Source organism: Ostrea edulis, chromosome 3 (assembly GCF_947568905.1).
Source record: "Ostrea edulis chromosome 3, xbOstEdul1.1, whole genome shotgun sequence".
Lineage (NCBI taxonomy): Eukaryota > Metazoa > Mollusca > Bivalvia > Ostreida > Ostreidae > Ostrea > Ostrea edulis.
This window is the reverse complement of record NC_079166.1, coordinates 55,153,706-55,177,923: the sequence shown is the minus strand read 5'-3', so window position 1 is coordinate 55,177,923 and position 24,218 is coordinate 55,153,706. Positions and strand designations below refer to the sequence as shown.

At 35.9% G+C, this 24,218-nt stretch overlaps 1 protein-coding gene across 1 annotated transcript in view; it reads left to right on the top strand.

Annotated features, from left to right (window-relative positions):
• The window catches only part of LOC125675157 (E3 ubiquitin-protein ligase rnf213-alpha-like), a 204,074-nt gene extending 189,369 nt beyond the window's left edge, over nucleotides 1-14,705 (top strand). Inside the window, 12 exon segments of the mRNA XM_056158173.1 lie at nucleotides 2,226-2,326; nucleotides 2,424-2,481; nucleotides 3,788-3,972; nucleotides 4,334-4,475; nucleotides 7,414-7,497; nucleotides 7,810-8,002; nucleotides 9,560-9,782; nucleotides 11,625-11,699; nucleotides 11,822-12,013; nucleotides 12,220-12,309; nucleotides 12,447-12,643; nucleotides 13,370-14,705. Coding sequence (XP_056014148.1) covers nucleotides 2,226-2,326; nucleotides 2,424-2,481; nucleotides 3,788-3,972; nucleotides 4,334-4,475; nucleotides 7,414-7,497; nucleotides 7,810-8,002; nucleotides 9,560-9,782; nucleotides 11,625-11,699; nucleotides 11,822-12,013; nucleotides 12,220-12,309; nucleotides 12,447-12,643; nucleotides 13,370-13,568 — 1,739 coding nt within the window. The 3' untranslated portion in view covers nucleotides 13,569-14,705.
• The last annotated feature ends 9,513 nt before the right edge of the window (nucleotides 14,706-24,218 follow it).

Here is a 24,218-nt window from a genome sequence, read left to right as displayed (position 1 = left end):
ACGGAATCAGAAAACCACAGTGTGGTTGGTGATCCGGAAAATCAGATTAGTACACTCTGTGAAATCAACAGTATCAAAAAGGAAATATTGATGGGTATATAATAAAGTGATTTATCAAGGACTGATCAATGTTACGAGGGCGAGTCAATAAGTAACCAGCCTATCCCATTTCTGATTGACCGAGACGGTCACGATTTTCATGCCTTGTTTCAATACATGTTTTATACCTTGGTACAAAATTGCACGCATATCGAGTAATTCTTTAATAAGATATTGATTGTCAAAAATGCTAGTGATGCAAAGGCATGCTTTTCATCTAAAGTTGAGTACCGTGCTACAATTCGGTACTTGTATTTAAAAGGTAAAACAGGCAAGTAAATACACGATGAGTTAGCCAATGTTTATGGGTCTTCTACACCATCTTATGCTTGGGTTAAATTCTGGGTAGGGGAATTCAAACACATTAGAACGTCTTTAGAGGATGAAGCCAGCTTTAAACGCCCACTGGATGCCACCGATGAAGAAATGTGTTAGAAAGTTCGGGATCTGGTATACTCTGATTCAGGTGGAATTCAGCGTAGGCATTAGGCATTTCACATGGTAAGCATTTCAATAATCTTGCATGATCGTTTAGGTATGCACAAGCTAACAGCCCGTTGGGTCCTCAATCCCTTAGCGATGAGAAAATGGCAACCAGAGCATCAGTATGTAGCACCTTGTTGAAGCGTTTTAGGTCAAAAGATGATTTTCTTTTGCGTCTGGTGACTGTAGATGAGACTTGGGTTCATTATTATGAGCCAGAGAATAAAGCTCAAGAGTCATCAGTGGGTAGGGCCTGGGTCCCCGAGGCCAAAGAAGTTCAAGAGGCAACCATTTGCTGGCAAGGTGATGACCTCGGTAATTTGGGACGCAAAAGGCTTGTTGGACTTTTTACCCTAGAGAAGTACAATAAATGGAATGTACTTTGCAAACTTGCTAGACCAGCTGATAACTGCCATCCATGAAAAACACCAAGGTAAACTCTCTAAAGGTGTTTTGCTGCAACAGGACAACGCGAGAGTCCACACTTGCAAAAGTTGCAATGGATGCTGTAGAGCGAAACCGATATGAATTAATACCAAATCCTGCCTTTTTGCCTGACCTAGCTCCTAGTGACTTCTTCCTATTCCCAAACTTGAAAAAGGATATCCGTGGATGTCGTTTCCGGTCTGACGAAGAAGTCAGTTGAGTGGGTCAGTGGAAAGGACCTTGACTTTTTCAGTTCTGGGCTGATGGCACTTGAACACCTTTGGTCCAAGTGCATCACACTTGAGGGTAATTACATCGAAAAAGAAGAGGTGGATCTCAACCGGAAATAAGTTATGCTGGTTACTTATTGACTTGCCCTCGTACCTTGCTGCTTATGAATTGAATTAAAAAATTCCTCTTTCAGAAGTGCAAAGAAAAAAAATAAAAGTCATTGTAAATTCAGTTCTTTTGCCAGGTCCAAATAATTCATTTTTATTTACCGGTAGTTGAGTCTTGTATTATTTTAAAAGAATATTGAAAATTGACAAAAGAACTGTTGACCTGCCTCCAGAATCTGGGTAGAGGGATGCCCTAGGACATTTATCTGGGTAGGGGGATGCCCTGGCATACTTATTTGGTTAGGGGGATGCCCTGGAACACTTACCTGGGTAGTGGGATGCCCAAGGACACTTACCTGTGTAGGGGGTGCCCTAGGACACTTATCTGGGAATAGGGATGCCCTGGCATACTTCCTTGGGTAGGGGGATGCCCTAGGACACTTATCTGGGTAGAGGGATGCCCTGGCATACTTATTTGGGTAGGGGGATGCCCTAGGACACTTATCTGGGTAGAGGGATGCCCTGGCATACTTATTTGGGTAGGGGGATGTCCTATGACACTTACCTGGGTAGGGGATGCCCAAGGACACTTATCTGGGATGGGGATGCCCTAGGACACTTATCTGGTTAGGAGGATGCCCTGGCATACTTACTTGGGTAGGGGGATGTCCTAGAACACTTACTTGGGTAGGGGATGCCCAAGGACACTTATCTGGGTAGGGGGAGGCCCTAGGACACTTACCTGGGTAGGGGGATGTTTATAATTTCCCTTTTTAAAGCACAAAACAGATATACTGTAAATTCCTGATGAAATTTTACCCATCACTCTTTCTTTACCTCTATATTGATTTCACTCTAAGATCTTATTTCTCTCATCAGATGTTCAAATGAATCAAGATGTTTGTGTGTTGGCCAGTAAAAACAGCAGAAGGAAATGGGAAGAGAACTTTACGAAGTTGTATCTGTCACCAGTTCTTCAGGCAATATGAAAATTTCTGTGTATAATAATCACTCACAGATCAGTCAATACTAATTTGTTGTATGTGAGACATTATAATGTATTCTGTTTTCTTTTAGGATATGGACAATTATCTGAAATCTCTGAATAAACAGCTTGCTAATGACAAGAGGCTTGGTAAGTCAAACTAAATGGGCATGTACATTCATGGATTGGTTTGTATAAAGAGCATTATTCCAATGGTTATTTTCAAGGTCAAATGCAAAATATCAGTGTGACTAGAAGTGATTTTCCCTGTGTGCAAGATTTAACTCATGTTTTTTTTATATCACTTTGAGGTCAAGGTCAAAGTAGCTGCAATAATGTAGCCCTCTGATTTTTTTTTTGGGAGGGAGCTATCCCGAAAACGTCAGAATAAAAAAAAAATCGGATAGGGCTACATTATTGCAGCTAAGGTCAAAGGAACAGACTTCCTTGTTTTGTTTGGAGTTTTAGGTCCCTGGGTCCCTTTGAGAATCTTGCACTCATGTAGAAATGTCATCTGCTGTAGCTTAAGTGCTATACAAATCTACTAGACCTATGCTGGTACTCAAACAAATAAGAAATAAATTTCCTTTTCTAAAAATACATGATGACATGAACTGCAACGCTTTATGTTAGTGTAATTCATGTAACGTGTTAGTGTAATTCATGTAACGTGTTAGTGCTTCATGTAACGTGTTAGTGTAATTCATGAAACGTGTTAGTGTAATTCATGTAACGTGTTAGTGCTTCATGTAACGTGTTAGTGTAATTCATGTAACGTGTTAGCGTAATTCATGAAACGTGTTGGGGCTTCATGAAATGTGTTGGCGCTTCATGAAACGTGTTAAGGCTTCATGAAAAGTATGCTGGTGTGAAGCATGGCTAGGAACTGAACCATAACCTACCAGTAAGAAAGGGAGCACTCTCCAGAAGTGATATTTTGCTTAAAGATTTTGGATTCTAATTCTGTTGTTTTTAAGATTAGAAAAGGTCATGGTCACTGGAGGGAAATTCTTTTGTCTACAAGATTGATCAAACTTTCATGAATTGTGTCCTTCATTAACATTTGGGTTTCTATTGGTTTTTAAGGTCAATTGTAATAGGCCAAGGTCACTTAAGTAATATTTTGAATCTCTTTTCCTGCATGACTTTAATTGAGTATATTTGGTAGCCATTTTCAATTACACATGATGACAATGCTGTCTTGCTTTGATACCTTAATAATGGGTTTTGTTTCAAACGTGACTGTTTTTAGTACATAGCGTTGTTTCTTATATGTAAAGAAAAAACTTCTTATTTATTAGAAATAGATTTAAAGTCTACATGTTCCTCTCTCAAATTTGACAATGGAAGACAAAATGTCTATAAGTTTCATTTTTTGTCTGAAATCAATAATTTTGGTAATAAGGTTTTTAAGTCTTTAAAAATGCTGTCGGAACTTTCCATTCATTCTTCACAGGCTCAGACCCACTTCTATGTTTGCTGTTTGAGATTGATGTTCCATCTGAGGATTCCTCATCAAACGCCCTCCACAATGTTCCCGCGGTGTGGCGCTACCGGTCCCAGATAACCATGGATCACCTCTTACACACCGTACAGGTCCAGGGACAGACCCACCAAGTCCTCCACATGTTCTTACAGGAGGTGAGCAATCTTACTAATTATCTACAATTCTATTACTATCTACATGTATTTGGTTTTTTACAATTATATTACTATCTACATGTATTTACATGAAAGCATGAAATTTGTGCAAATCATGATCCCCTGGTATATGGTGGGGCCACAAATGGGGATCAAAACTTTACATGCTGATATACAAGAAAAATCTTTAAAGGTCACAATATGAAGTCAAAAATTTTCAGAGGAATAAAGATTGATAAAAAATCTTTTGAAAATCACAACGCCAAAGTGACTCAAGTGAGCAATGTAGCCCATGGGCCTCTTGTTGAATTTTCCTAGAATCTGTACTGTTGAACATGATTTTTTTGTCCATTTATGAAAGGAGCACCAGCTGAGGGCAATTCGTCTGGTACCAAACATTCTGAAGCTTCAGAGAATGCTGATTCAGCGATTCCAGAGAAAGCTGGACAGAGCCGAGGCTACTGCAGTAACAATCGAGGACATGATACAGGGATACGGAAATGGTAATTAATGATACAGGGATCCGAAAACAGTAATTAATGATTCAGGGATACGAAAACAGTAATTAATGATTCAGGGATACGAAAACAGTAATTAATGATACAGGGATCCGAAAATGGTAATTAATGATACAGGGATCCGAAAACAGTCATTAATGATTCAGGGATACGAAAACAGTAATTAATGATACAGGGATCCGAAAATGGTAATTAATGAAATATCAGGACATGATCAGGGATCCGAAAATGGTAATTAATGATACAGGGATACGAAAACGGTAATGAATGAAATATCAGGACATGATACAGGGATCCGAAAATGGTAATTAATTATACAGGGATATGAAAACGGTAATTAATGAAATATATTAAGGAATTAGAAAAGATATTTTTCTTGTTTATATGGAATAATAAAATACATAGGGTCAAAAAGGAGGTTATTGTTAAAAAATATGAAGATGGGGGTTTAAGAATGGTAAACCTAATGGCATTCATAGCATCTATGAAGTTGTTTTGGATAAGATATCTCATGTTTTCAAATAGAGGGATGGGACATTTTATTCCAAAGTTAGACTTAAGCAAATTAGTAAACTGTGGAATTGAATACATTTACAATATTCTTGAAAACATTGAAAAATAAATTTTGGATAGATGTATTTAAATCATGGCTTACATTGCATAACCTTAGTAAAAAGTCTGATGTTGCTGCTGATGCACCTCTATTTTATAACCCAAATATTCATATTGGTGGAAAACCATTTTATAATAAACAGATGTTTGACAGCAGCATCAGACAACTTAATGATATAATCAATGAAGATGGTTCATTTCTTGGTTTTGAATCGTTTTGCAATACTTATCCAAATACAAAGATTAATTTTTTAGAATATAATAGCATTATTCATGCTGTTAAGGCTTGGGTGAAAAATTGTGGATGTGACAAAACTATCAAAAAGCTCACAAATCCATTGATTATGTCAAATATATATACAGTGTTGAAATGCAACAAATCAAAACTTTTTTATGAAATTATAAATCAAAATACCTCAATCACATCAGGCAAAACGAAATGGAGTGAGCTTTTGGAAGTTGACACTGAAGAATGGAAAGTAATTCATAAAATACCCTTCAGAGTTACAAAAGATAGCAAAATACAATGGTTTCAATTCAGAATTATAAACCGAATCTTAGCTACAAGCTCTTTTTTATTCAAAATCAAAAAAATTGACTCAAAGTACTGCAATCATTGTCATTCTGAAGAGGAAACAATAGAACATATTCTGTGGGAATGTGATTTTTTACAATTATTCCTAGCAGAATTTGAGCATTTTTTAGAAGATAAGACTGATTTACAGATAGCTATTACAAAAAAATCTTTTATTCTTGGTTTGATTGAAAATAATAGTCTGATACAAAACACTATTGTCTTATGGCTTAAATATTATGTGTACACAGCAAGATGCACTGAGAAGTCCTGGAGTGTGCGTACTGCAATTTCACAAATGAATTTTTTTTATGAAACTCAAAAATTTATTTCGTATAAAAATGATAAAAAGGAAAAGTTTGATGCCCAATGGAATCGATGGAACCTTCTGTTTTCTTAACTTCTCTCTCTTCCTCTTCTTCTTTCTCTCTCAAATCCCACATACCTTCAGCTCATATGCTTTGTTTCTTTTTTTTCTCTCTTTTTTCTTCTTTCTTCTTCTCTGGATATAATATTATTGATATACCGGTGTGTGCACAAAAATAAAAAATTATAAAAAAAAAATATATATCAGGACATGAAACAGCTACCTGGGATACGAAAACGGTAATTAATGAAATATCAGGATATGAAACAGGGTACGAAAACAGCAATTAATGATACAGGGATCCGAAAACAGTAATTAATGATTCAGGGATAGGAAAACAGTAATTAATGATACAGGGATACGAAAACGGTAATTAATGAAATATGAAAACGAAAATGGTCATTAATATAATATGAATACAAAAATGGTAATTGATGAATTATGAGGCTATAAAATATGGGATATGAAAATGGTAATAAATGAAATATCAGGCTATGGAATACGAAATACTAGGCTATGAAATGTGGGAATCTGAAAATGCTAGTAATTAATCAAATACAGAGATATGAAAGCTGTAATTAATCAAATGCGATGATATGAAAATAGTAATTAGGGATATGAAAACAAATCATACAGGGTTACAAAAATGTTAATGAGTGTGGGATTTCCTGCAATACCAAGATAAAATATTGAGTCAGGAGAATGATTCTGTGTATAGAAGTCTACACACACATCTTTAGGAGAGTGATTCTCACTGTATAGAAGTCTGCACACACATCTTTAGGAGAATGATTCTGTGTATAGAAGTCTACACACACATCTGTAGGAAAATGATTCTCACTGTGTATAGAAGTCTACACACACATCTGTAGGAAAATGATTCTCACTGTGTATAGAAGTCTACACACACATCTTTAGGAGAATGATTCTCACCGTGCAGAAGTCTTCTCTGAACACACATCTTTACACGGCTAAAATATTAATTTTTTCATTGATACATATGAAAAGGTCAAGATATCATTACAATTTCTTTCCATTATTACAAACTGGAATAAGAAATAAAATCTTGTTTAAATCATTGAACATCAAACCTATTCTACAGATAACTGATGGGATATTGGATAGAAAGTTCTAGTAGACTATTTTTATGTTATAAATTATATAGTCATGTTATAAACAGAGACCCGGGCACATCTCTAATCACTTTTGACTCAGTCTTGCACTGTATCTTTATACAGAGATGGCCATGCTTTGAAAGCTTTTTTTGGTCAATACAAAGCTATCTATCTGAAAAGTACAATATTCACTGAGCCCAGAAATGATTGTAATATGTAATGTGTTTGAGATGAATACTTTCTATTTGTCTATAGAGGGTAAATCTGAGGAGATGAGAAGTTTAGTGGCGGACTTTTCAGAGGCCTGGCAGTGTGTGCGACAACAGCTCCTGACATTCAGTATGTTACACACATTATACTCACCGGCATATAATGCTGTTCCCATACACTTGATGAAAAAATATATAAAACTTTTGATTGCGACTACAATTGCTAGCAATCAGCCCTAACTAATTTTCTATCTGATTTGAGTTCTTTGTTGGTTCCATTTTCGACTCAAATTTGTTGGTTTTGACTTAACCAGTAAACATACGATGCATGCCATTATCTATTCTCACAGCTTTATCTGTTAATTTGTTGGATCTGGTCAAACAAAATGACCATATCAGAATTTTGCATTGATTAAGTTATGAAATTGTAATATCCTTGCAGCCATTCCCACTCTGGAAGGCTTGACTAAGGTCCCCAAGGAGTACTGTCAGAAGCCCATCACGGAGGACCACCCTGTGTCCGTACTACTGCCCACCTTCAGGGATGCTGGACTCTGTTCATACGGTCTCTTATACTACCTACTGAAGAAACAAAACAACTTCCTACAGGAGTACTGCAAAAAGAGAAAAGCACAGTCAGTTTTGTTATTAGCTCACCTGAACAAAAGGCTCAAGTGAGCTTTTCTGATCAAAATTTGTCCATTGTCTGTCGGTGTCGTCGTAAACTTTTCACATTTTCGACTTCTTCTCAAGAACCGCCTAGCCAATTTCAACGAAACTTGCCACAAAGCATCCTTGGGTAAAGGGATTTCAAGGTTGTTCAAATGAAGGGCCATGTCCCTTTCAAAAGGGAGATAAACACAAAAATGCAAAAATAGGATGGGGTCATTTAAAAATCTCCTCAAGAACCACTGGGCCAGAAAAGCTGAGATTTACATGAAAGCTTCCTGACATAGTGCAGATTCAAGTTTGTTCAAATCATGGCCGCCGGGGATTGGATGGGGCCACAATAGGGGATCAAAGTTTTACATAAAAATATATAGGAAAAATCTTTAAAAATCTTCTTCTCAAGAACCACTGAGCCAGAAAAGCTGAGATTTACATGAAAGCTTCCTGACATAGTGCAAATTCAAGTTTGTTCAAATCATGTCCCCGAGGATTGGATGGGGCCACAATAGGGGATCAAAGTTTTACATACAAATATATAGGAAAAAATCTTTAAAAATGTTCTTCTCAAGAACCACTGAACCAGGAAAGCTGAGATTTACATGAAAGCTTCCTGCCATAATGCAGATTCAAGTTTATTCAAATCATAGCCCCTGGGTGTATGATGGGGCCACAATAGGGGATCAAAATTTTACATACAAATATATAGGATAAATATTTAAAAATCTTTTTCTCAAGAACCACTGGGCCAGAAAAGCTAAAAATTATATGAAAGCTTCCTGACATAGTGCAGATTCAAGTTTGTTCAAAACATGGCCCCCGGGGGTTGGAAGGGTCACAATAGGGGATCAAAATTTTACATAGAATATATTGGAAAAATCTTTAAAAATCTTCTTCTCAAGAACCACCGAGTCAGAAAAGCTGAGATTTACATGAAAGCTTCCTGACATAATGCAGATTCAAGTTTGTTCAAATCATGGCCCCCAGGGGTTGGATGGGGCCACAATAGGGTATCAAAGTTTTACATACAAATATAAGGAAAATCTATAAAAATCTTTTTCTCAAGAACCACTGAGCCAGAAAAGCTGATATTTACATGAAAGCTTTCTGACATATTCAGATTGTAGTTTGTTAAAATCATGGCTTCCAGTGGTAGGATAGGGTCACAAGGGGGGATCAAAGTTTTGTGTACAAATATATAGGGAAAATCTTTAAATATGAGTCAAAGGTGACTCAGGTGAGCGATGTGGCTCTTGGGCCTCGATCTTGTTAGTTTACATGACCAACCAGCTGTCTGTATATCTTTTCTTCTGTAGAAAGAATCGACCATTGTCAACTCAATGTAGTGCAAGTATCTGTGGGTACAAAAAAAGAAATTTGTTTAGTTGGAGGTCCATACTGAGATAATAAGGAAAAACCAGTCATATCTCAAATATAATGTTTGAGCTTCCTGTTGGATGCCAAAGTTTATGTGAAAAATGTTGGTACTTAAATTTTGATATTTACAATAGACCTTGTTTTGACAGATATACCAAGCTACCCAAGGTACATGTGACAGATGTGACCACTGCCCACCTGATCAGCTATCACCCTGACAGAGACATCCTCCCAATGGTCATGGCAAACTGCCATTACACCTTCGAAGTCGGCAAAGGAACCAAAATAGACTACAGCTTTGGCGACCTAGAGCGCCAGCTGATGGACCGATTCCTGTTTTCCAAGTCAGTGATAGAAATGCCTGTATACGAGGTATGTATTAACACAAGTCAGTGATAGAGATATACGAGGTATGTATTGACACAAGTCAGTGATAGAGATATACGAGGTGTGTATTGACACAAGTCAGTGATAGAGATATACGAGGTATGTATTGACACAAGTCAGTGATAGAGATATACGAGGTATGTATTGACACAAGTCAGTGATAGAGATATATGAGGTGTGTATTGACACAAGTCAGTGATAGAGATATACGAGGTGTGTATTGACACAAGTCAGTGATAGAGATGTACAAGGTATGTATTGACACAAGTCAGTCATAGAATACACGAGGTGTGTATTGACACAAGTCAGTGATAGAGATATACGAGGTGTGTATTGACACAAGTCAGTGATAGAGATATATGAGGTGTGTATTGACACAAGTCAGTGATAGAGATATACGAGGTGTGTATTGACACAAGTCAGTGATAGAGATATACGAGGTGTGTATTGACACAAGTCAGTCATAGAATACACGAGGTGTGTATTGACACAAGTCAGTGATAGAGATATACGAGGTATGTATTGACACAAGTCAGTGATAGAGATGTACAAGGTATGTATTAACACAAGTCAGTAATAGAGGTATACAAGGTGTGTATTGATTGACACAAGTCAGTCATAGAATACACGAGGTGTGTATTGACACAAGTCAGTGATAGAGATATACGAGGTGTGTATTGACACAAGTCAGTGATAGAGATATACGAGGTGTGTATTGACACAAGTCAGTAATAGAGGTATACAAGGTGTGTATTGATTGACACAAGTCAGTCATAGAATACACGAGGTGTGTATTGACACAAATCAGTGATAGAGATATACGAGGTGTGTATTGACACAAGTCAGTGATAGAGATATACGTATACGAGGTGTGTATCGACACAATAGAGTGCATTAGAAGAGAGAAAGGGGAAAGGTCAAATAAAATTATTTGTGACTAGTCCTAGTTGCATTGTAATGAAGCTAACACACAATGAAGGGCACACGTTTAGGTTATTGGGGATTTTTATGCTTTGAAATGGTGTGTTTATCTCTGTGATTGTGATGATTTGTCCACCACTTTACTTTTAAACTACACAAGATACAGACCTCATATTTGGTAAACTGAAAGTTGAAAATTAAGTCCAAATAAAGGAAATATGATCTTCATAGAAATTGCTTCAAAATAGGAAAATTCCAACTGAAATCTTTCAGAAAGAAAATTGCTTTTTTTTTTCAAACTTGTAAAACTATGAATTATGTTTACAACCAATTTTGTGTCATTTCTTGTACCATATCTATGATGTTAGAACTAAACATTTTTTCATAGGCCTGCCTGTTTTGAGGAGAAACATTATTTTAAATTTAAATAGTGTTTGTTTATTTGAAATAGTTAACTTTGAGTAATTTCATGAACAAGAATGATATGTAAAAGCAATATGAAACTTATACACGATGTTGCTTTGTATTTGCAAAAGGAAATATTATGCAAAGCTATATTTTTCCATCAATTTTTATTCTGGCAAAATGATGACATCATATGTTAGGAATTGCCGACAATTTCCTAAAAAATAACATTCATAAGAAAGTTGTATATACACTCTTCTTCCAAATACAAAAAACGTTCCAAATTTTGAAAGTCGATCATTTTAATTTGGGGACCAGATTATGCCAAACTTTAGTTACTGTGTGTGGTGTTTTGCCACAGGAGGAGATGACTGTGATTGTGTTCTACACGTTAATCTTGTATTGCAAATAATTTGAATGGAAGATCATACAATTCTGACATTGAGTAAATGTCATTTTGATGTATTTGTGGTAATCTTCAACTTTCAAATTGACTTTCAGTTTGAAATGATGACCTACAGATCAGAGACAACGAATGCTGTTGTGTTCATGGACCTCAGGCAGAAAATCAAACAGGTTCACATTTATAGAAGCAATATAAATAGAAAATAAGAACATTCATTTATTTTATTTGAAAAAAACCCCAGATAACTGGAAAATTCTATGTGATTTTGACTGCTATTTGCCTTTATTCCTAGGAACCTTTGACCCTTGCTGTAGCCAATCAGATCAGTGAAGAGATCCGGGCTTACCCTGACCTGTGTGAGACCCTGGACAAGCTGGACATCACCATAAGTTTCCTTAAATCTGTCGGGGGTGAAGGTAACATGTCCCTGGAGAAGTTCATGACCCAGACACTCAAAATGGAGAACCCCTTCCCCAGCCAAAAGGTTGGTTTATTTTGTTTCAAATGCAATAAGATTTCTGAAATTTCAATCTTAGTATGTTTAAAACTTTTTAGAATATAGAATACTTTGTATAAGGTATTTGCGACTGGGCTAAAGAACAAATTCTGTGTGAATTTTGAGTAGTTGAGATGCATGATTACTAACGTTGGTGCTGGAAATCTTCATAGCAGAATTTTAATTTATTCAAGGTAAGATCTTCCTGTGTGTGTAAGCATGCCCAGTCACTGTGGATCACATTGGCAATGGAGAAAACCAAAAGACAGGCATCACATAAAGAGGTATTAAAATCCTAGTCAGAATGATGCTGCATTCAATGTACTGAAAATGTTCATGCTAATGCAGGTTCATATTTAAAAAGAAAAGCAACTATTCGTAGATTTTGTCTTTTGGTTATATGGAATATTCTTCCTCCCAGGATGCATTTGAGAGTTTGGCCGGTGAATATAGGGAGGAGCTGGTTCCTAACCAGCGAAAACTAATTCCATTGTTCTGTGAGGAGATTCCTCTGGAGAGACTCGGCCTCCTGCTGGAGATGTTGTTTGAGTGCATCATGTTGACGATCACGGTACCCAGAGGAACAGATGATGATGATGTAGACATGACCAAAGTAGGGTAAGAATTGATTTTATAGAGTTGCAGGTGAACAAAAGAACTGTCGAACGAGTCAATTTTTGGTTTGAAAATTTAAAAGCTGATGGAGAAAATAAGTGTCATACATAACTTTGTCTTGGTCCTTCGACTGCAGTTTTGGGCTGTGTATAGGCCAGCTTTCCGCCATACAATATTTATACTAGCAATATGCAATACATGTACATGTATATTGGATTTATTTGACTCCTTGAAATTTTCCATTGAAAAGATTCCAATAAGGAACATCTAGCCATGGTGCTTGGACTACAGTTAGAAACTTAGACTGCGAAAACTTGTACTGTAGCTTTATAAAGCTGGTCTGTTTTGTGTGGATTATCGTACATCATTAGCGGTGACAAAAATGTGCACACAAAATTAAAAATTGTAGTAATTGATACTAACCTTTTTGGGTGTACCAGGGTCCTCAAATGTATAAAATCTCCATTAAAATGTCTCAAGTCAAATATTCATCTTTAATTGAATGCAATACATCAGTCTCTGATTTTGACAGAAATCACATCTAGAACTCTTTGCATGTATCTTTATGAATAACTCTTTACAAACACAAATAAAATTTGTGTTTTAAGAATGTGATATTCATGATATCTGGATTTAAAATGTAACAGTAATTTTATGATATGTTAACTTAATCTTCAAGAAAAGAGGCAAAAAGAGAATTGTCATCACATGATGCATTTTGTTTTGCAGATTACGAGACACCCTGATTGGATACATTACAGCTCGTCAGTATGACCTTGACCTAAATTACCCAGGATGGATGTCTGAACTTGTGGAAAGAATTCCCAATGAAGGTGAAAACTTTACCAAAATTTTAAACAGCCAAGCTGTCGATGTTTGGCTGTGTTTGTATGCCATCTACACCCAGAAACTAAGTGAACGAAGATAATTGCATTGTCATCTACATCCGGAAACAAAGTGAACAAAGATAATTACATTGTATGTCATCATGCAGACAAAAGTGAGAGTGAACAAAGATAATTATATTGTCAGACAAAACTGAAAATGGAGGAAGATAACTGTTTTCAAACAAAAGAGGAGTGAAAGAATAGAGACTAAACTTAGATACATCACTTTGTATTAGTACAAATACCATTTAATTGTAAAACTTGTATGTAAGACTGAATACCGTGTGCTAGCTTATATTGACAATTCAAAATGTACTAATCTTATTGATGATGGTGAAAAAAGCAATTGGGACCAAGCTTTGTTGTGATAAACATCCTAATTGTGTGTAAATATTTGTAAATGTTGTTTTTGCATACATCTGTATATATATGATTGGGTTTTTTTCCTCATCAGTTATACTCCTTTTTATAGATACATGTACATGTATCATTATGCTGAAAATTTTATTGCATCTGCTCTACAGTAAATATTTTTTATGCTACGCAAAATTATTAGTACATGTATAATCAGTCATGCTGTTGAAATCGAAGGTCAGAGGATCTTTTTTTTAATGTTTTTCTTCGTCTGAATTTTGCCGTGTTAAATCGGATTCATTATAGTTAAGATGAAAATGATTTTTCTTAGGTATTAGAAATAGCGTGAAATTTCCCTACATTTTGAACAGAACTATCTTTCAAATTGTGAAGATTTCACGTGAGTTTTGATATTATAAGGGCTAATTTAGGTCCCTTTACATGTATATTCATTGTAGATCTTTCTTACATCCTGTTTTTATGAATCAGTAAATTACGTACTTGCATGGCTTGTTATAGTTATATACAACTATGTAGTTACAGTACATTTTATGAAGTACATCAAGGATACCAAAGAGGACGAGTTGCAGTTGCTGATTGACCTCACCACTTGTGTGAATCACTTCATGCATAATATAACATATAATTATCTCATTATTGTTTGTGTGTGCCTTGTGCTTTGTATTTGGTAACTTTTTGCAAAATCATTTTGTAAAATATATATTTATAGTTATTAATGCACAATAAGAATTTTGTCACTGAATACTAAATGCAGTGTATACATCATTGTGAAACAAAGTGTGCAATAAAACTGTTTTTTCAAACTTAACTTTCATTATAATGGCCTACGTTTTCGGAGTGACTGCCCTTGCATCGGAAGTTGGGGGCATTGTTACGGCACGTTTGGTCGCCTTGGCACGTTCGATCGCCCGGCGACGATACGTGCGGCACGTTTGGTCGCCGACGACCATTCGTGCGGTATATTTCGTCGCCAGCGACCAAACATGCCGCATGTATCGTCGCCCGGCGACCGAATGTGCCGTGAGGGTGGACACAAATGGTCGTCAATTTTAGGCCACACCCGAGCACGAATGGTCGCCATCGAAGCCCCCTGTCCCAAACCCCCAACTTTGCTTTTGTTTTGCAAAAAGGGTGTGTGTATGTGTTCGTTCATGCTTGTCTGTGTGTATTTGAGTGACGGTGTGCGCATATATGTGTACATGCCTGTGCGTATACGTGCATGTGTGTATATACGAGCGTGTGCATATGTGTGTATTCATGTGTAATAGTTTGTTTTGCATTACACACGCACATACGTACACACAAGTCAAATACGATATAAAGCCAACAAACAAAAAAGCTGGGCATTTCTGGATGGAATTGATGGGAATTGATTTTGCAAACACACGAGTTGCAACATTTTAGCAACACAATAATCTTACATACCATCCTTATGGCACGCCGTTTTTACATGTATTCCTCTTCAATGATATCTCATAAATCTTATAAGACATCTTATAAAAGACGTACAATATCTTGATATGTTTTTTTTTTATACGAGATATCTTACACTATATATAGTATATATTTCATAAACTTTATAAGATGTCTTATTAACGTTTTTGATTTAAGATATCTCATTAACTCTTAAAAGATATTCTATAATTTTTATACGGTATGTTAATAAAAGACATTTTATAATATATTTCATATACTTTATAAAATATCTTGTAAAACATGTAAGATATCTTATATGTTTTATAAGATATTTCTTAAACTTCATAAGATATCTTATATTTTTATAAGATATCTCATAAATGATTTCTACCGCCGCGGTGGGCAAGAGGTTAGAATGTTCGCTCCGCATGCGGAAGGCCGGGTTTCGAATCCTGGCCGCGACAGACCTAAGTCGTTAAAACAGGTAGTGACAGTTCCATCGCCAAACGCTCGGCATCAGGTGTGGCACGCTAAAGAACCCTTACTGCTCAATGGCCGTAAGCGCCGAGCATAGGCCTAAATTTGAAGCCCTTCACCGGTACTGGTGACGTCTCCATATGAGTGAAAAATTCTCGAGCGAGACTTTAAGCAAGATACAATCAATCAATCATAAATGATTTCTTATATGATATCTTTTAAACTATATAAAGTATCATATTGTTGTGTAATACTTGCACTTGAGTGACATCTATGACATAGATTGTTCTAGAGTTCGATGTTTATCACGTAGTAGAAAGATGATGAACTGTGACTTTCAAGAATGTACCAGAAAATTCATTCTGATTATGAATACAATGTGAATTTAGCCGATGATAAGCTCTGCTAAGACAAGCACTTTAGGCATTTTGGATTGTTTTATAACTGGGACTAGGATTTAGGAATTTCGTTGGAAATTAACAGCCGATTTGTGATTTGTTTTGTATACAGATTCAGCTTGGCACGGACATTGTTTATTGGTCACCTATTGTAATTTAAGTTAGTACTTTGAACATTATTATACCCCCCGCAACAAGTTGTGGGGGGGGGGGGGGGTATACTGGAATCGGGTTGTCCGTCTGTCTGTCCGTCCGTCCGTCTGTAGACGCAATGGTTTCCGGGCTCTAAAGCATTATCCTTTCCACCTACCGTCACCATATCATATATATGGACTACCCATGGGATGAAGATGTTCCCTATCGATTTTGGGGTCAAAAGGTCAAAGGTCACGCGCACTGGACATCGAAGTAGCAATATGGTTTCCGGGCTCTAAAGCGTTATCTTTTCCACCGACTGTCACCATATCATACATATGGACTACCCATGGGATGAAGATGTTCCCTATCGATTTTGGGGTCAAAAGGTCAAAGGTCACGCGCACTGGACATCGAAGTAGCAATATGGTTGGGTTTGTCATGCCATTTGTTTTTTACACTCAGAAAAGAGGTAGTTTATACCTATTACCAACACCCTTTGGGAGATTGGGGTAAGCGGGGGGTATTCTTAGTGAGCATTGCTCACAGTACCTCTTGTTATTATAATTTTCTTCCAATAATAGCAATTAATAATATAATTGACTGCCTTTGTTAGTAAATCTGCTGCTGGGTAATTCTGACCCAAAATAATATGAATTTACTTTTACAACATGTATAAGATATCTTATAAAACACATTTGATATCCCGTATGTTTTATAAGATATCTCATAAAGTTGATGAAACATCTTATAAAAATCATTTATGAGATATCTTCTTATAAAACATATGGAATATCTTTAAGATAAGTCTTATATGTTTTATAAGATAACTTACAAAGATTTTTAAAGATATCTTCTGTCTTTTCTAAGATATCTCATAAACTTTATAAGATATCTTGTTTAATATACAAGATATCTTATAAAGTACATTGTATATGTGATATCTTATATAGTTTTAAAATATCTTGTATATTTTGTGAGATATATTATCAACGGTAAATTATATGAGACATCTTATGAAATTTATTAGATATGTTATTCAAAATAGAAGATATCTCATAGATTGTATAAGATACATTTATAAAGGAGCGAATATAAATATGGCGTGACATACATCCTGACAAGTATGAGTGCGCAAACACGCATATAAATATATATGAGCACACAGAGTGAAATACAAAGCAAGTACTATAAATTGTCATAGTTTGAAAAAGAAAAAGAAATCTTTAGATTCGGCATAAACAACACTGCGTGCAGTTTTAATTTTAGTGAACATGATATTCATGAATAGCACTTTACCACTTACCATGTTAACTTAATGTAAAAAAGAAATCCATCAGTACTATCATGATGAACAAAGTAAAAAAAAAAGAATTCAAGCCAACTACTGTACTAGCGATAAGCATGGAGTAAAAGGTAAAAAAAATAGCTACTTTTACAAAGTACGCATCAAATTGAACAGGTGGGGTAAGCAAATCTATAAATTTGCAACTTCATAGGCATGAAGCATTTTTCATACATGAAATTGGCTCTCTCAAAATAGAGCTATTAATTTTTAATGTATTTAGTAGAAACACAGTTGTTTTTCTCTCTGTTATTGAATTTGGCGTGGAAGAAAGAGAACTACTGTTTTGTGGGTACTATAGTATATCAATGTCATGTTTCGTGCACTCTCCCCTCTTGTAGGCCTACCCTTTTACGCCACATTTATGAAATGCAAGATTAGGCCTATTCTCTGCACACTTAAAACGTGTGGAAGGTTTGAAGAGCTGTTTCGAATCGGAATAAGATTGTTAATCGAAGGCTATTAGAAAGCGCCATATCCCCCTTATAGATATTACCTGCCAATTCTCAAGACTCGTTCGGTTTGATCAAACCGGAAGAAATTTATGAAGGATTTGGAGGAGAAGGTGGAGGAGGAACGAGAAGGAAGGAGAATAGGTGCTAGAGGAGGAGAAAAGCAAAGTTGGGGTTTTGGAGTTGGGCTCGGGTGGCGACCATTTGTGCTCGGGTATGGCCTAAAATTGGCGACCAATCGTGTTCACCCTGACGGCACGTTCGGTCCGGTGACGATACGTGCGGCACGAATGGTCGCCGGCGACCAAACATGCGGCACGAAAGGTCGTCGGCGACCAAACGTGCCGTATCAGGGCATGCCTATTGATGTATGTACGTGCCGCTGACAACCATTCGCCGGGCGACCGAACATGCCGTGATGGTCGACACGAATGGTCGTCAGTTTTAGAACATACCCGAGCACGAATGGTCGCCACCCATACCCCCAGTCCCAACTTTGCAATATGATAGACTCAAGAAAGATCTGTCTAAACAGAAACCTACATGTTGATATAGCTATGACGTCACAGCCTACTGCACCACGTTACGAAGGCTATGCAGCTGCTGTAGACATTGTTAATGTTGCATTATGGGTCAATATATCTAGGGTAAACAACATGGCGGGAATTTCGATAAACTGTGCAGCAGATGGTAAACACATGTGATTAATTTATTTTGGTACATCGTGCAGTCTAATTGAATGGTAAAAAATTCACCAATATAATTTACGGAATACACTGGTATCAGCAAAACATTTCTGTTCTCAATTGAAATCGGGTTTCTGATACGGAATGGGACGATGACACTAAATAATCAATTTCAAGCAATTAACGTGTAACGGGACATAATGTGGACGCATAAATGAGCTCCATAATTGAATTAATGCTGATGCATTTGAAATTGAGATTTTACAAGCTTGTGTGTATATGGATTCTTTTTTTTTAAATCAAAGTGCAGAGTGTCAATTTTATTGTAAGTTTACCATATATGTTCAGAAGATGACATTTAAATTTTAGATGTCTCAACTGTAAAAGTTTTATGTTAAAGTACTTCAGTGAACATGGAGAGTCAAAGATATGATTATTATATATTTTGTGTTTTAAAAAAAGGTAAAGCAATATCTGCATTCACTGATGTCAATACATTGTATATATATTACCATGAAGTCAATATTTAACAAAGTTTTTTTTTTAATAGTTGCTTGGATGTAAACGAAATAAGTAATTTCAAAATAGAAATTGACATACTCCTTGCACACGAGTGTAGTTACATAGGTTGATCACCTAAATTTAGCCTTTATTTATTTTGCCGGTTCTTCGTAGCTTAGGTAATGGCTCCTTTAACACATAGAAATAAGATACTGTGTTAAAATTTCAGCTATGGCTCATAACATTAAATTTCAATTGAAGTCTTTGATACGACTGTGTAATTCCATTGCAATTTCAATTAGTCATGAGCACTTTCCCCATCTGATTTTGATCAAGATGACGTCTCTACAAAATTTGAAGGCTATAATAACATAAAATGTATTTTGTACCTATTACACCATGTAGAATATCAGTATATATCTTGAATCACAAATGCACTTGGTAAAATAATAGACATGAACTCAAGAACAAAGCCCTTTCATGGTCTTGAGATTTTGTAAGAAAATAAAAGGTTTCCTCAATGATCAAACTCGGCTTTCACTTTTAACTAGATGTAGAGGTTGAATGGTTATTATTCAAGTTAATCCAACAAGAGGCCCATGGATCACAACAGTCATGATTCACCTTAGCATGGATGTTCAAGAATTTTTTTTAGCAATTATGTACAGAATAAGACATATTACAAAAGTTAGGTTTAACTCCAATTTCATGAGGTTAATTTAACAGACTTGAATTTGAATGTTAACTACCTGAAGATGATTACATATTGCGGATTTCTGTCATTTTGTGGGGTACTTTCTTTAATCTGTAAGTTTTATCAAAATCTGAGACCTTGTGTGCCGGACCCCTTCAGAATTTTTTTGGTCGTTACAGAGAATTGCTCTTAATATATGACTCCATATAAAATATTGATACAAATTCAGTTGGCAGGCATAATACATTAATACCAACCTTCATTATAAATGACTCTGACTAGTTCACCAGAAATATTACATCAACACAATACATTGTAGTCAAAAAATTTATTCCATATGCAGTCAAATATTCACAGAATGAATTTATTTTCTATAGATGGAAGCATTAAACAGAGCAATCACACTAAAGAAAGCAATTCAAAATTTCAACCTGAAAACAAAAGGAAACTGTGAATTTTTTAAAGCCATTTCAAGTTGACTCTTTGGAATCCATTCAAAAGACAGACACTTTTGTCACCTTCCCAACAGGATACGGAAAAAGTCTAATCTATGAACTTTCACCATTTTATGCTATGGAATTGGGCAAATTTCAAAAATGTGTCATTATTAGCCCATTAAATGCTATACTGTATCATCAATCAGGAAATTGAAAAGTTAGGCTCTCTAGCTATTAAGCTTTCAGATGACTTTGCTAGCACAGAACACATTTCAAATGTCAAGTACATTTTTGGTCACCCAGAAGTGATCGTTTCAAAGGGAGGATTTAGTTGTCTTTCTTCTATCATCCACAGAGATGAACAAGTCAATGAGTGTGTCGATGAAGCCCATTGTATACTAGATTGGGGGAAGGAGTTTCGTCCAATCTTTCAGAATATAGGCTCCCTTAGAACACTTCTTCGGTGCAATTTCTTATTTCTAACTGCAACAGTGACTGAAAAAGGAATTCATGAAATAAAGAAACTTATGGGAATAAAAAACCTGAACGTAATTGGGATAAGAACAAACATAAATGATAATATCTGCCTAACTATAAGACATCGTCCTGCATCCTCTGGAGGAGAAAACAGTGTTTATAAATCATTTGAGGCTTGCATCAAACCACTGCTCATTGAACTCTATTGTCATCAACATGACTTCCCCTTGACTATTGTTTATTCTACACTCAAATGGTGTGGTTATGGAGTAAATGTTGCAAAACGAATTCTTAAAGAGAAAATGTATGATGGGCCGAAACTGCCACAACATAGCAGAGTAGTGCAATTCCATGCACCGCAATCTGCAGAGGTATGGAATGACTAAATGTGAATATTGCAAATCCAACATATTTTTGGGGGATCTACAATATATCGTACATAATTTTAATAGTGGCCTCGGTCTGTATGAAACAATCTATCAACCAAAGTATACTTTCTATATATCAAATAATCCAAAGTCGCTAGAATACCTAACAATTCTGATTAAATTTGCTCTGGTCACTCAAAATATTTAAACTTTACATCTATATATTTATATCTATCTATCCATCTATCTATCTATCTATATCTATATATATATAGTTCTATAAAACTTTCAACAAAATTACCAAAATGTGTTTTGTAAGCTTCCAAAATTTTCTAAAAGTCTGTGACATGCTCCCTATGCACTATACCTTATCCAGTCTAGTCCAAGCCCATGTGGGAAAAATATTCATGTCTCCAAATTGAGTGTCACCAATCTTCAAAGACTGTATAAGAAACAATATTATCTGCATCAGACACAACAATTTACATGTAATTATACTATTTCAAATTAAAACACAAAATAACAAGAGGCCCATGGGCCATATTACTCACCTGAGTCACCTTGGCCCATATTTAAAGATTTTCAATAAATATTTGCATGTAAAACTTTGGTCCCTATTGTGGCCCCACCCTACCCCTGGGGGCCATGATTTAAACAACATTGAATCTACACTATGTCAGGAGGCTTTCATGTAAATGTAAACTTTTCTGGCCCAGTGGTTCTTTAAATAAAATTTTTAAATGACCCCATCCCATATTTGCATTTCTGTAATTATCTCCTCCTTGAAGGGGGCATGGCCCATTCTTTGAACAAACATGAAAGCCCTTCACCCAAGGATGATTTGTACTAAGTTTGGTTGAAATTGACCCTGTGGTACTGGAGGAGAAGATAAAAATGTGAAAAGTTTACGCCACACCCAATGCCAATGGTCAAATTTTGATCAGAAAAACACAAAGTCATTAGAATAATCTTCAAGTCAAAACATTCATGTTATACATAAAACATAATATGTAAAATAATCATGAATTGAAAAAGTATGTATATCTAATGCATTACAAAAATCCAATAATCAACACAACCAATAAATTGGATAGAAAATAACACAAATTTACTTCATGCAAATAATACACAATCCATTTTTTCATAATTGACAAGAAATGTAAACCATAATAGAAAACAAACACCTTGAAAAACTTTCTGAACTATTTCATGCCACAAAGTAAATGCTTACCATACTGCAATCCTCAGCATTTTGTACGCAAGAGTTTTAATTGAGGTATAAGCTTTATACATGAAACTACATCTAACATGCCGTTCAATTTAAACAAGCATTCTAAGAATATTGCATGGCAATACATAGTTATCTTCACCTTTCATAGTCCCCTACCGGTTGCCAAAATTACTGTACCACAACAATATTCAGAGTTCATTATATAGGTTATGGTAAAAGGGAAAATAGGGGAACCAGGATAGGAATGGTTGGAAATCAACGACTAGCGATCGGAACTCCTCAAATGTCTCGCGCACTTGACATAGATCTCGGATGTAATACGCTGGCATCATATCATATAGTTATGTGTGTAATAGGAAGGGAGAAAAAATACAACAGACCATACCGGGATTCGAACCCGGGCCCCCTGAATCTCTAGTCAGGTGCTCTACAAACTGAGCTATCTGGTCACCGGTGATTGAACCCGGCTGACCACTACAAACATATAAATACATAAGTACAAACACATATATGCCCTTCAGTACTGTGTATTATCTCATTGATACAAAAACTTGCGCAATGATAATATTTTGCAGACCATTAATATCAATATTTTCAAGTATGTACATGTATTTCGGTGGATATTACAATCAGTCATAATGAAAACAAATACATGTATACATCATATAATCCACCCTATTTGATAAAAATTAGATTTATAGTACTAGTGTAACCAGATCTCCATGAATTGTGTTTTGTTCTAAAATAATAGACTTCCATAGGGGCAAGTACTATTTTGTTATCAAGTGTCATATAAAATTGATGGAAAATGGTGTAATCCCTCAATGAACATACTAAAGTGAACACCAGAGAATGCTTAAAATCTAGGTTAACAATTTCATCCTCGAGTGCCTCAGAAATGACAACACCAGTGTGAAATTTGTATTTGCAACCGTTGCCTTGGGAATGGGCACATACCTACGACATGTAAGGAGGATTATACATATTGGAGTACCATCAACATTAGAGAGTAAGTGGAGTAAGGAACTTCTATATGAATAAGGAACATATGAGCACAATGCTATTCAGAGAAATGATCTTACTTTCAACACGCATCTTAAGAAATAGGGACAATTCTTAGTGGACTCCTCATGATATGAATAGTAAATGAACTGAATGTACACTTTGATACTTCCTAAAATTACACAAATTCCTCATTACACACACACACAGTTGTCTTAAGTACTGCTGGAGTTTAATACATATGAACAGCAGACCAACTTTGATAAAAAAAGGTTCACTTGAGTATAGGGCTCCATTAAGCTACATTTTCCATGTATCACATGTAAAACTTATACGGTACCAATTTTGATTCACCAGATGCGCATTTCGACAAATAATGTCTCTTCAGTGATGCTCAACCGAAATGTTTGAAATCCGAAATAACTATGAAGTTTTAGAGCTAAATATAGCCAAAAACAGCGTGCCAAAAAAGTGGAGCCAAATTCGTCCAAGGATAAGAGCTATGCATGAGGGAGATAATCCTTAATTTTGAAATGAATTTTTAAATTTTATAACAGCAATTAAATATACATCCGTATTTTCAAGCTAGTAACGAAGTACTTAGCAACTGGGCTGTAGAGACCCTCAGGGACTAACAGTCCACCAGCAGAGGCCTCGACCCAGGGGTCATAATGTAAAACTTATACGGTACCAATTT